The sequence below is a fragment of the Ascaphus truei genome, chromosome 1 (assembly GCF_040206685.1).
Source record: "Ascaphus truei isolate aAscTru1 chromosome 1, aAscTru1.hap1, whole genome shotgun sequence".
In the NCBI taxonomy this organism is placed as follows: domain Eukaryota; kingdom Metazoa; phylum Chordata; class Amphibia; order Anura; family Ascaphidae; genus Ascaphus; species Ascaphus truei.
The window spans coordinates 108,716,081-108,728,786 of NC_134483.1; the positions used below are offsets into that span (position 1 = coordinate 108,716,081).

At 38.8% G+C, this 12,706-nt stretch overlaps 1 protein-coding gene across 5 annotated transcripts in view; it reads right to left on the minus strand.

Annotated features, from left to right (window-relative positions):
• ARB2A (ARB2 cotranscriptional regulator A) overlaps positions 1 to 12,706 on the minus strand; it is a 422,320-nt gene that overhangs the window by 142,954 nt on the left and 266,660 nt on the right. For all 5 annotated transcript variants that reach the window (XM_075593131.1, XM_075593147.1, XM_075593126.1 and 2 more), the window contains one exon: positions 4,189 to 4,305. In XM_075593131.1, coding sequence (XP_075449246.1) covers positions 4,189 to 4,305 — 117 coding nt within the window. The remainder of the gene's footprint in view (positions 1 to 4,188; positions 4,306 to 12,706) is intronic.

Sequence of the window (12,706 nt, forward strand, 5' to 3'; positions counted from 1 at the left end):
TTGAGACACTAAATATTGTTACTCCACAATGTGACATATTACAACCAGAAAATAGGCTCACAAACCAGTAAAACATAGAGGTAGAAAAAAAAAACCCCATAAGATATCATTTGACTGCCCGGCTTAGCTGCTTAACTACTCAAGTCATGGGATTTCATGATTATAGATCTACTAAACAGAGTCCTGTTGACTGTATAAATTGTACTTTTTAAATTGTGTCCGTCCCCCCCCCCCCTCACCCTCTTACTTTCTAAGAAAAAGAAATTGAATGTACAGAGATTTATCCCATCAATCATGTTTGCCGGCACCCCCCCCCCCCCCCCCAAAAGTTGATTGCTATTCTGGTAAACAAGCATGTATTGTGTGTTTTTAGATGCTTGCTGCCCTGGTTGTGCACCATGGAATCCGTCCTCGACGTGGACAGATCCTTGACTGGTAGATCAAGTGTCTTATTGTATTTCCTTAATTCATTCTGTCTGGAAGAAGATGTCAGCTGCAAAGCAGTGAGGGGAGACTTTCAAAGGCTCTAGTCCCCACCAATAAAGGCCAAGGAATGGGGTTTTGAATAGATTTGTCAAGGCAACCCTACTGTTCTGGGACCAGGAAGAGCAGGGGTGACATAATGGAAGGGTTGCTATAAGAGATTAGAAAGTGAAGTTCACAAAGCATAGTGGCTTTTTATTTGTAAGAAACTGCAGATCAATGAAACTATTGAACTGGAAGGATGAATCTATCTATCTATCTATCTATCTATCTATCTATCTATCTATCTATCTATCTATCTATCTATCTATCTATCTATCAACAAATATATATTTTAAATGTAAGAGACATACATGTATTTTTACATACAATGTTCACATATCAGATGCGTTTGTTATCAAATTAGATTTTCAATGATTCATAAATGGAACTCCAAATAAATTTCAGATGTAATTAAAACAAAAATGATATAGCGGATATACTGGTAATAAGGCAGAAATGATGGACGAGCACCGTTTCTTATGTGCCACTTCCATCAAACTATTGGTAACTAAATTAGTATTACCACTGACAGAATCAGAGTCCTGTATCAGAAACCTGCTAAATGCTATACATTAGCTTAGCACACAATTAACACATCTTTTATATGAACTGTGACTACTGCCTGTAAGAAAAAATAGTATCCTCAAAAGCACTGTCAAGATATGTAAATGAGTGATTTGCTTTATCATTCATCACCGCTCTTCATACATTCAAAATCCATGACTTCTATGGTTGCTAAAAATAGGCCGACAATGTTACAACAGAAATGGTCTCAAATGAAGAAGACTTTTTTTTTTTTTTTTTCAGTCTCTCAGTAATGACAGCAATTAGAAGATCAGACAAGCAGCTATTAGTTATATATTTTAAATATCATTAAATCTTTTTGCACATCCCATCCTAATCATGATCAGTCTCAAAGAATATCAGGCTGCTTGGCCTCGCTGAAATTACGTAAATTATAATTTTATTATTACAGTATTTCATTGTAATACAGCACCAACCATTCATGTTGTGCATTTTAAAGTATATGCACATAGGCAATCAGAAATGAAGAGGCGTGATAATACAGAGACAGATAAAAGCACTAGAGCTAAAATGAACATATGAACCATATCCAAGTAGAATGCAATGTAAGCAAAATAATGCATGTTTAATGTAGGTGACTGTGGTGTTAAGGAACATTGTTTAGTTCTTGCTCAACCCTCCTTTTATAGCAACATGGAACTTCCTGGAATGAATTAGCATATGCAAATCATTATCTCAGGGGCCTTTTAAAGTCTTAATTTGGGATTATTCCGTTAGGAAGAAAAATAAATAAAAATAAAAATATATATATAACTTGATATTTATTAAGGTTTCATAGGTATGGGGGGTACAGAAAGAAAAAGGGAACGAGGGAAACCATACTCAAAACGTTATGCTCTATTACATATTCTGTAAGGATAAAATGTTGTTATATTCATATAATACTGTAATAAATTTCTCCATTCTTCCTGTTCTAAACTCAGTTCTTGGATGAACTAAAAAAAAAAAAAAAGAGAGAGAGAGGGGTGGGGGGTAAGGTCAGAGGGTTGAAGAACCGGGATAGAGTGTTGTTGGGGTACAGAGATGGTGTTAGGTAAAATCATGTTATCTCTCAACCTTGTTCACAGGGATTCTTTCTCAATAGCTCGCCTTTCAATTGGTTTGGGTTTTAGACTCTTTATTTAATTCTCTTTGGTTATAAGAGAAGGGATGACTTATCAAACATTGAGTGGATACAGTATATTTCTCTAATCATGGTCCCCATATCCTCGGAAATGAATCAGTAGTATGGTTGCATTTTTTCAAGCTTTATACACTCCATATTTTTCTGTCAAATTATTTCTTGAGCACATAATTGCCATCGTACTCACGGATGACACAAGAACAGATCATAAAATCCCAGATAATCATAATAGGTTATGTCCTACCTGAGCCACTTCGTCACACAAAAGGGACTTGAGGCCAAAGTTTGTCCATGAGTCAATACATTAAGAAAATTCCAGATTAATCCATTGATACCAATAGTTCTTGCTCTGAAGTAGTACTTGCATTTTGTATAAAACTGTATTTACCTTCTACTTATCTAAATAGTTTAAACAATAAATTGATAAACCTTGTTGATGATCAATTGGTAATGCATGCAAAGACTAGAACTGGGAACCAGACATGGTGTTGGGGGCCGCTTTGATCAGGGGGTGCTTATGGCGTTTGGCATAAGAAAATAAAGGAAACCTACAGGAAAAAATGTGTGGCAGAAGAAGAAACAGCCAAGGGAAGAGTGGGCAGCAGGAGGTTAAATTACAAAAGCTCTAATACCACATATAGGAAAGAGCTGTTCGTTGAACCTGTTATAAGAACATACAGTAGGAGGCTCCATCAAGACAGAGATGAATTGCAGAAAAAATAAGATACTGTAGTGTAAGAAAAATGAATCAGACAAACGCAATGTTTTTACATCTCTGCCAATACGATGTACTGATTTGCCTTATGAGGATATAAAAAGAAACAAGCTTGTCTGGCCAACGCAGCATCACTCTCAAATTAAGAGACAATAAATAAAAACACATGAAGAGCGTGGGGGTACAATTTCAGTTGCCCTGTATGCTGAACTATACTTTCCCCCCAATTAAAGTATAGCTGTGCGCAGCTCTAATGAAACTGTATCATGTGAACACGGTTGTAGTTATTCTGACAGAATATAATCCAAGCTTTCTAGCACGTTTATTTTGTGCTGCATCTACCAGTGTGAACTACCATGAAAAATGCGCACCGGTCCCTACACACTAGCACAAACCCCACATATACCCTTAGTAGTGCTTCAATAGGCAATTGGGTTAAAAAGAAGTGTTTTCTTTTTCGAAAGTTGACTTTCTATTGATGCAACCAGTATCTTTTATAAAATATACAGACACAGCAGCACTCTGATTGTAATATATAGAACGTATACTAAGGGGACAACCAATTGTATTCATATGTCGACAGGGGTTGGAGGAGTGGTACACCGTTGTTTATAGAAAAAAATATATATAACAGTACGTTCATCCCTGGTGCTCACCTTCTGCTGATCCCGGAGCCTCAAAGCTGGATCCAAGTGGACATGTAGAAATTTTAATAATGGAAGAAGCCTTTCTGTAAGTTAACTTACTTTGTATTTAAAGCATCAGAGCAGGTATATGCAAAAACGTGACGTTTCAGGACAGACAAGTCCTTTCCTCAGAACATACACCTCAATTCGGTTCTCTCTCTAATGACACAGGGCCTGGATAGGACTGAAATGTCGATATACTGTACTGTATGAATAAAATCATTTAACTCTGGGGGTTTTTCACAAGGCCTGTGAGTCTCTATTTTTTTCTGAGATATATATATATATATATATATATATATATATATGTGTGTGTAATTGGCTCTACCTCTTGCTGCTTTGTGTCACTACATCTGCAGTAGCACCCAGGCAAGTCAGTAGAGTGGTGCTGAGCACTATATGGGATATATGTAAGAATGTGTAAGGAAAATGTACATTGGACCTTTGCTTTAGATGTGAGGACTGAAACACTTATGTCGCTTGTTTAGTTTATTTCAGGAATTGGCTATTAAAATGAGTCAATAGCCTTATTAAAATAACATTAGTTTTATTACCTCTCGCATCCATTCCCGGATTGTTTTACCAGCTTCCTGATGCCACACATTATGAACAGAATCCGTCAGAGCCACTGCAGTAACTTTATTTCTCACATCAGCTTCACGCTGAATCATCTGGTGGGTAAAAACAAAAAACAGAAACAGTCATAAAAATCATATACAAACTGGTGTGTGTATATACTGTATATATATATATATATATATATATATATATATATATATATATATATATGTATATATATATATATATATACAATAAATAATAGCACACACTATTTATTTATAAAAATGCAGTTGAGCTTTGGCATTAACAATTTAAAGCGCTAACTAAATGGTAAACTTCCTGTGTTTGATCTATATTTTAATTAGTGTGTATTCTTATGTATTATATTATCTGCCATGCCCTTCAGAGAAGTGCAAGACGAAGCCAATAATGATTATTTTGTTGTCCTTACCAATTAGTGAAACATTCCAAGAAGTTAAGTAGATTTGGATACACATGTATATCCTGTCAGGTGCGTCAGAAAAGGTTAAATAACCATTGCATAGTGTGAAATAAAAGTCTTCATAAGCCTTAAATATCAGATAGCAACTGGCCCAGCTCTGGGCACCAATGCATTCCAAGAAGTTATGCCAATACATTTTCCTATAAAGGGTAGAGAAGTAAATGTGTCCAACATAAAATAAGTGTAACTAGTAACAAAGACAAGGACCTGTAGTGAGTAACATCTGATAAATCTGCCATAGTGTTACAGACCTCTGTCTTATTTAATGATTGCGAGATGATTATCCCCTTCAGACAGAGGGGCCTGCAAGTGTTTTAGGCAACTCCAATTGAGTTATGACAAGAGGAACAATACTGCCAAGCCCTAAAAATTATAGCATGGAAGGTTGAAAACAATGCTTCTGCCTCAACTATCTCAAGGGTTAACAGTATTTTCCATCATGTAATATCAACTGCTACTAGCAATGTTTCCTTGCAACATTACTATTTATATTCAAAGGGTTTATCAACAATCTTCTGTTGTACAGATAGTAATTGTTATATGTTACACATATACACAAAGAACAGAAGGCATGCAGGTTCATGCATGTAATATTTGTAGTGCTCAAGTAGTACAAGAGAAAAGTAGCTGTAGCTTGGTGACTTGTAGCTCAGCGCAAAGTATATTTAATATACGTTTTGGACTCTCAGAACACATCCTACATATCCTAAGAGTTTACGAATGAAGGTATTTAATGATCGAAGGAGTGGCCTATGAGGCGAGTACCTTGTCTGGACCCACAAAGGAGGGCTCCTTGTAAGGTTGGGGAAGTCTGGGTTTTAGAAATCGTATTAGCCGTTGTTCTGGAATTACTCCACTATGAATACAGCGTTGTAAACCCCATGTGAATAACAAACTATGGATGTTGCCTTCACCACAAAAGAGTCATTATTAAATATGACGTTTAGCACATTGCACTGATCTATGTGGAATCTTTGAAGTGGAAATGAAGAACCTCCGATGCTGGATTTTAATTTGTATACATAATGTAATGAGGAGTACAGACACAGTGGTTCGCGCTTCAAATTTACTCTGGCCATTCTTCCTATCTAGGCCATGGAAGACCTCCCCTGCACTCCTTACAATTTTTAATCATAGTTAAATAGCCAGCTCCATGCAGCTTTAAACGAGAGTTTGTTAGTAAATGGGCAAATACCTAAAGGAATTAAAGAATGAATACAAAATGTAATCAATTCAACGACATTGCTTGCTAAATGAATATTAATGGCTTCCTACATTAGTGGGTTAATTTAACAACCAGGGAACACACCAAAAGATTTACCAAGTAGGCAAAGGGCTTAGAGATGGAAGAATAGCTTTATATGCAGCAGTTTATATATAGCACTATCTGTAATAAAACTGCAAATACCGGAATCTATTAGGCCACTATATAGAGATAAAAATGTACTATAGTACAAACTTCACCCTTTATTGTTTTGGTAGTAAACCTGTACTGAACATTAGGAATGAATGTAAAATATAGCATACAAAGAGGAAACAAAATGCATAACAATCAAAATAACCCCCCCCCCCCCACAGATATGACCAAACTACTGAGGTAAATTTTCATATTGAATGTTCTCTTCAAATATTACATACCATACTTTTTCTACTCTGACAAAGTGGTGGTGAGTTACGTATCCATTTATCGTTCTTATATTTTGGGGATGTCAATATTACTTTTCAAATATGTGTTCTCAGGAGAAAGGAGCCACTTTGCCTCTCTTTGCTTTACCTGAAAACATACGTATTACATAGTCAGAAATAATGAAGAAAAACTATGGAGATATGGTGCACCCCCAAAAATGAAGAACAGGGAGCGTGACTTCCATAAAAAACATGTTTATTTGGTCATATGAAAAATAACGGAGGTACAAAAAGAACCACCTACGCGTTTCGCCCGGAGGTGCTTTATCTTACTTGCACACCGGAAGCTCCCTTCCTGACCTACAGAGCTGTCTACAACATACTCAACTACAGCATGAACTACAGCATGTGAGTGTTTAACCATTTATAAGATTTATCTGAACTTTTCTCATAATGGCTGTGTCATAAACTAGATGCTTTCAGAAGAAATCTGTGACGCTGTTATTCCTGGTTGCATTGTATTTTTCTTTTATGAAAGATCCAGGCAGGCTATCTTCTAGACACAAGCTATATCATCATTTTGTATGGGTCGTTCAACAAGTGACTCCTTATTTTGTCTCTTCATATATATGAAAAATCAACATATGTCTTTTATCCACTTTGAGCACCATATTCCTAACTTGGACAATTTCTACATACAGTCAGCAGAGACGGCAAGGAAATAAAGTACAACAAATAGCATTAAAACCTAACTTTCATACAAAACTGAAACTCTGTGTGCAAATCTGTATAAAAGCACACACATCCCCTGTACCTTTAAACCATAAGTGATAGAAATTGTGTGTTTTGTGCTTCCTAATGGGGAATTTGGCACAAATGCTAAACTGTTCACAGCATATGCTAGGAATGTTCCCAAAACCCTAATTAATATAGCCACCCCTAACAATAACTAGCACACAACATTGCGCAGAATGTATAAGCAGTTGCATTGAAGATGAAAGAGAAACTCTTCTTCAAATACTAACAAAAAGTTTTTAACCTACAAATGAACACAACTGACCCTGATTTGATGTAGTTAAAGAAATGTAGTTTGTATCATTACAGTTCGGCTATTAAGAAAGTAGAAAGAGTGTGATAATGATAAAGAGTGAAAAATGAACACAGATTTATATTTTTCAAATAGAATATTTGGTGAACATCCTTGATTTTATGAAGCCTCTTTAAGCTCAGTGGTAATGTAACTGCCTTTAAAGTGAGTGTATCCCAATCATCTCTCCTTGTGACCTTGGGCAAGTCACTTTATCTCCCCGTGTGTCGGGCACCACCCTTAGACTGTATGGTCTTTGGGGCAGACACTCGTTGTGCCCGCACAGTTCTATGTACAGGGCTGTGTACATTTGCAGCACTAAAAACGAAAATATTATCTTTTACTACTAATGAAGCACTGAAATCTTTCCATCTGAAGCGCCCAATATATTTCTAATAATGTCTGAAAATGATAAGATTACTACAGTAGTGGTGCAACACAGTGTGTTTTGTGTGGTCAATAATGTAAGCACAGCGTATTAAAACGGCAACTCACGCACTATAATTGAACCTTTTTGAAGTGATTTACAAACAACTGTTATCAACATGCAAATCGAAAGTTATTTTAAAGCAGATCTTGTCCTTAAATTGTTCCCGTGTTTTACAGAAAAAAAATCAGTTCCCAGTCTAGCAGAAGATTATGATGAAACAAAAGATTTAGATACAGTAAAAAAAAATACTTTACTATATGCTACTGTATTTACTCTATAAATCTATATTATAAGATGTCTTACAGCTTAGGGACACTTATTAGATATGGCCCACAATATTATTATACAATAGCACAGTCTGTGATTTCTCAGATTATACTTCCCTGGGTATGCATACAGAATCTTGCCAGCCTGCCATATATTCAAATACACCATGAGCTGTATGATATATCCAAAAGTCATTTAGACCATTGCTGAAGTTCAATAAGTAAATATGTCCAACAATGGAGAAAGCTCGTTGGTCCTCATTTTAGGAAGTGTCCTATAATCTTATTATCTTTCTATAGATAGTCTTAGTACAGAAAGGTATTTTTATTTATATCTCCTATTTTCTTTCACACTGTTATTATACTGTAGGTGGGGAGAGAAACAAAGAGGCAGGGGCCGCCAGTACCATGAATAAATGGGCCGATATTTTAGACCAACTCCAGTTCTCGAGACTCCTCCAACAGGTCAGGTTTTCAGGATATCCCTGCTTCAGCACAGATGGCTCAATCAGTTGCTCAGTCGAAGAGCCTGTTTTAGATCTAGTAGTAGACCTTGGTCGTTATTAATAATACAGTCATGTCTTAGAAAAACTATAACTAGTTTACAGTAAATCCCAACGGACTTAACTAGACTCACAATACAACAAGAATTTGATAACACGCTTCATTCTTTGGAAAATGGAATTTGTTCTCACATTTTATCTCCCTGCAACTTGGACACCAACATTAGACCCCACATGGTCTATAGACAGCAGGGGTGCGCAAACTTTTTCCTTGCGCCCTCCCCTGCCTGCTCTCGCCCCCCTCCCCTCCTTACCTAGTCTGAAGCATCAAATTACGCAGCGGGGTCATGCGACGTCACGTGACACTGCTGTGTAATTTAACACTGTGTTGCCATGGCAACGCATCGCCCAAGCCGACAGTCACGGTTAGGCCTCGTTCAGGGTGCAGGCTTCGGAGGGAGGGCGTGCTGACGTGCGTGCGGCCGTGGGATACAATGTATTTAAAGTGAACTGTGGTTGTCAGGGTAGCAGCTGCCCTGTCTCCAAAGTAGGGAGTTGACGCTGGCTACAGTTTCAATAAACAAAAAGTCGTTTTTTGAAGCTGCAGCAGCGTCACTGGGACCTCGGCAGCCAATGAAATCATTCTTGAGAATGATTTCAAGACTGCAACTTGGATCCCTAACCTCAGGTCTGTAGCCCCGCCCCCTCAACTCCTGAAAAAGTCTGCTGGGAGGATGAACACACATCACCCAGCAGACTGCCGCCCTCCCTCCCGAACGCCCTCCCTCCAACTCCTGCCTCTGGCACCGTGAACGAGGCCTAAGGGAAGTTACAGAGGCCTCACGAGGTCCCCCGCAATTTAATTTAAATGCCTTGTGGAAGAGTAGGCAGGGGGGCGCATGCCCTGCTTCCTATCAAATCCTGCATCTTACACTCAATTCTCCTCCTCACTTTTAAAGCTTTACCCTCTTCTGCTCCTACTTACATCTCAGCCCTAATTTCTCGCTATGCACCATCCCGACTCTTGCGTTCTGCTCAAGGATGTTTTCTCTCTACCCACTTTGTATCTAAAGCCCTCTCCCGCCTTAAATCCTTCTCACTAGCTGCCCCACACCTCTGGAATGCCCTTCTCCTCAATATCCGACTAGCACCCTCTCTATCCACCTTTAAGACCCCCCTTAAAACACACTTGCTTAACGAAGCATACGAGTAGCTCCGTGGCTAATACTATATACCTGATACATAAAGTTTAGCCCCCTGCAGACGCACTTACCAGAACACCTTCCTACTGTCTCTGTATGTTCTTCCTACCTACCAATTAGATTGTAAGCTCCTCGGAGCAGGGACTCCTCTTCCGAAATTTTACTTTTATGTCTGAAGCACTTATTGTTAGTGTTATTTAGATTTTTTGTTACTTATATGATTGTCGTGTGCATTACGTGTGCTGTGAAGCGCTATGTACATTAATGGCGCTATCTAAATAAAAAGGAAGTTGAATCAGGGCACTACGGATTTATAATCAAAAGTTAGATTTTTTTGATAAATGGTCGAAACGTTGTGTTACAAATAAATCTAAGTTTTGATTATAAATCCGTAGTGCCCTGAATCACCTTCCAATTTACTGATTCTGGATTACTTTGACAGGTATTCCCTGAGCCAGGAGCACCGGTAACCGTATGTATTGAGCTAAATTTATTTTGGTGTGCAGCATACAACCCTTACTTGCTATATAAATAAAGACATGCATACATACAAGAGCGCAAGGTCTCTGTAACCGCCGCGCCCACCCCCAAAAAATCACGCGCACGCCCCCCCAGTTTGAACACCCCTGGTCTACCGTGTACTAACTTGTGCCTGAAAAATCTGTCTGTAGATACATACACCAACAGCACTACATTTTTTCAGATTATTAAATGTAACCAAGATTAACAAATTATTTTAGAATAACTCAAATATATGTGATTAAAGTAAATAACAGATTTTACACCAGGTGCTCTTTTGGCAAGTAATCTGGTGTAGCAGTGTGTTTTCTTCATCTGAACTGTGTCTATATATCTGAAAAGTCAATATTACAATGCATTACAGAACGTCTCCACGCATGATTATTGAAATCTGCATTCCAACATATGCTTGCGTGCTTTATAGAGAATATAAAATGCTCTGGTCTGAGCACATAACTTAATTACACTCATTAATACTGACCTATTAACCTACAGTCAACTGCGTGGAACTGTCACTTTGAGATTTTAGTTCATACTGTACATAATTTATGCTAAGAAAGTCTTTAGACACCTTGCACGTGTACAAAGGATGTGAAAAACATTGAAATATTGCAAATTAGGAAACAAAGACACAATTTTGACAAGATACTTTATTTCCAGATTTATTAAGTAAAACACTTTACAGATTGTTGTCTTTAATGTTTAGTGCACATGTGCTCTTTTACTGCAATCTATGGTAACGGGTCTTGAGGGTACACATTGTCAAATATGTTGACAAAGCCATGACTCTCAGTAGAGAGTTACCAGTGTCAATATGGAATGAAAATGAATGCTTGATTACGGCAGAATGCAACTTGATAGGAAAACCTTCACTTCTTTACCGCATTGGTGTTATTTTTTCCTCTAGTGATCCAAGGGAAGGATTAAATGGGGTTTCCTATGTAGCCTCTTGTTAAATACAAAAGTTAAGATAGTGTTATCAATGTCTCAGTGTATAAGACTGTGTTATAATAAATGGCATCTCTAATTTGATCATTGACATCCACGGAAAATTGAGCGCGTGACTTCCTGCATCTGAAAGCCCTCTGCTCAGATAAGAGACAGTGCTGTGCATCAAGCCATTTGAAGCTACATTTCACTGACAATATAAATCCAGATTCCATAAACATGTTACAGTGGTCACAGAAGCCTAAATAATGCCAGACGACTTCTACATACTGGTTGTGTTACAATGTAATGCAACTCTTTCCCCCTAACCTGCACAGGGCACTGTGTTAACAAAGAGATGGAAAAAAGACCAACCTACAGTATATAGTGGACTAGGCAGCTATTAACACTCTGGACTAAGGAGAGGGACGAGATGTCTTTTTGGATTCATGATCAAGCAGTGTGATAGGTGGTAATGAAACATGCATGAAGGCTGGTTTTCTTTGTGTTTTGAATGGTCACCATTAAGGTGTCAACACTGTTTCCATCCCTTTACAGGTTGTACAAGGCCTGATTATTCCCTTAAATGGAGAATTGTCCTTGCAAATTCCTGTGTTTGTAGCTCTTGCACAGGTCGTCAATGTATCAATGCATACCTGAGTGCTTTGGTGCAGTAGGTGATTTCATAGTCTGCTCTCACTACTGACATGAAAATCTAAATTTCACCAGGATGATACTGATGTGAATGTCTACTGTATATCCAAGCATGGGAAAAGAAGGTCGGCGTGTTTCTAAAAGCTACTTTCTGTAATGCTAGCAGCTGGAATGCTCTGTGCTTTGAAATTGACAATAGGTGTTATGGAAGCAAAAGGTAGAAGTTTGATATTACCAGGAGGCTGGTGCATAGTGTTCCTTGAAGAAGTGGGTTTTCAGGTCATGCTTAAATGTGTGAAGAGTGCTGGAGTTTGATATTGCGGGGGAGAGAACTCCATGTGTGTGGGGCAGCCAAGGTAAAGTTGAAAGAGGCAAGAGTGCAAGGATACGATGAGGGACAGGGGAGGAGGCGTTTGGGGAAGATTGAGGTTTGAGATGTAAGGAGTGGCCCTTTGGTAGAGAGCTTTGTAGGCGAGGACTAAAATCTTGAATTGAATTCTGGATGATACTGGTAGCCAATATACACTACCGACACACTTTATTGAAGTGTGGTCGGTACCGCAAGCCGGGAAATCTCCCGGCTTGCTAGTGGCCGCCCCTCGGCGTGCCGCGCGTCATAGACGCGCGGTCACGCGTCATCGGGAGCGTGCGCCCGCTGCACGCGTGTCCAGGGGCTCCCCGAGGGAGCCCTGGTGTCCCGCGATCGCGGGACAGCGGCAGGGGGTTCCGGGGGACCCGGCGGACCCGGCAGCGGTAGGGAGAGCGCCCCGATCGGAGGGCGCTCTTCCGCTGCTT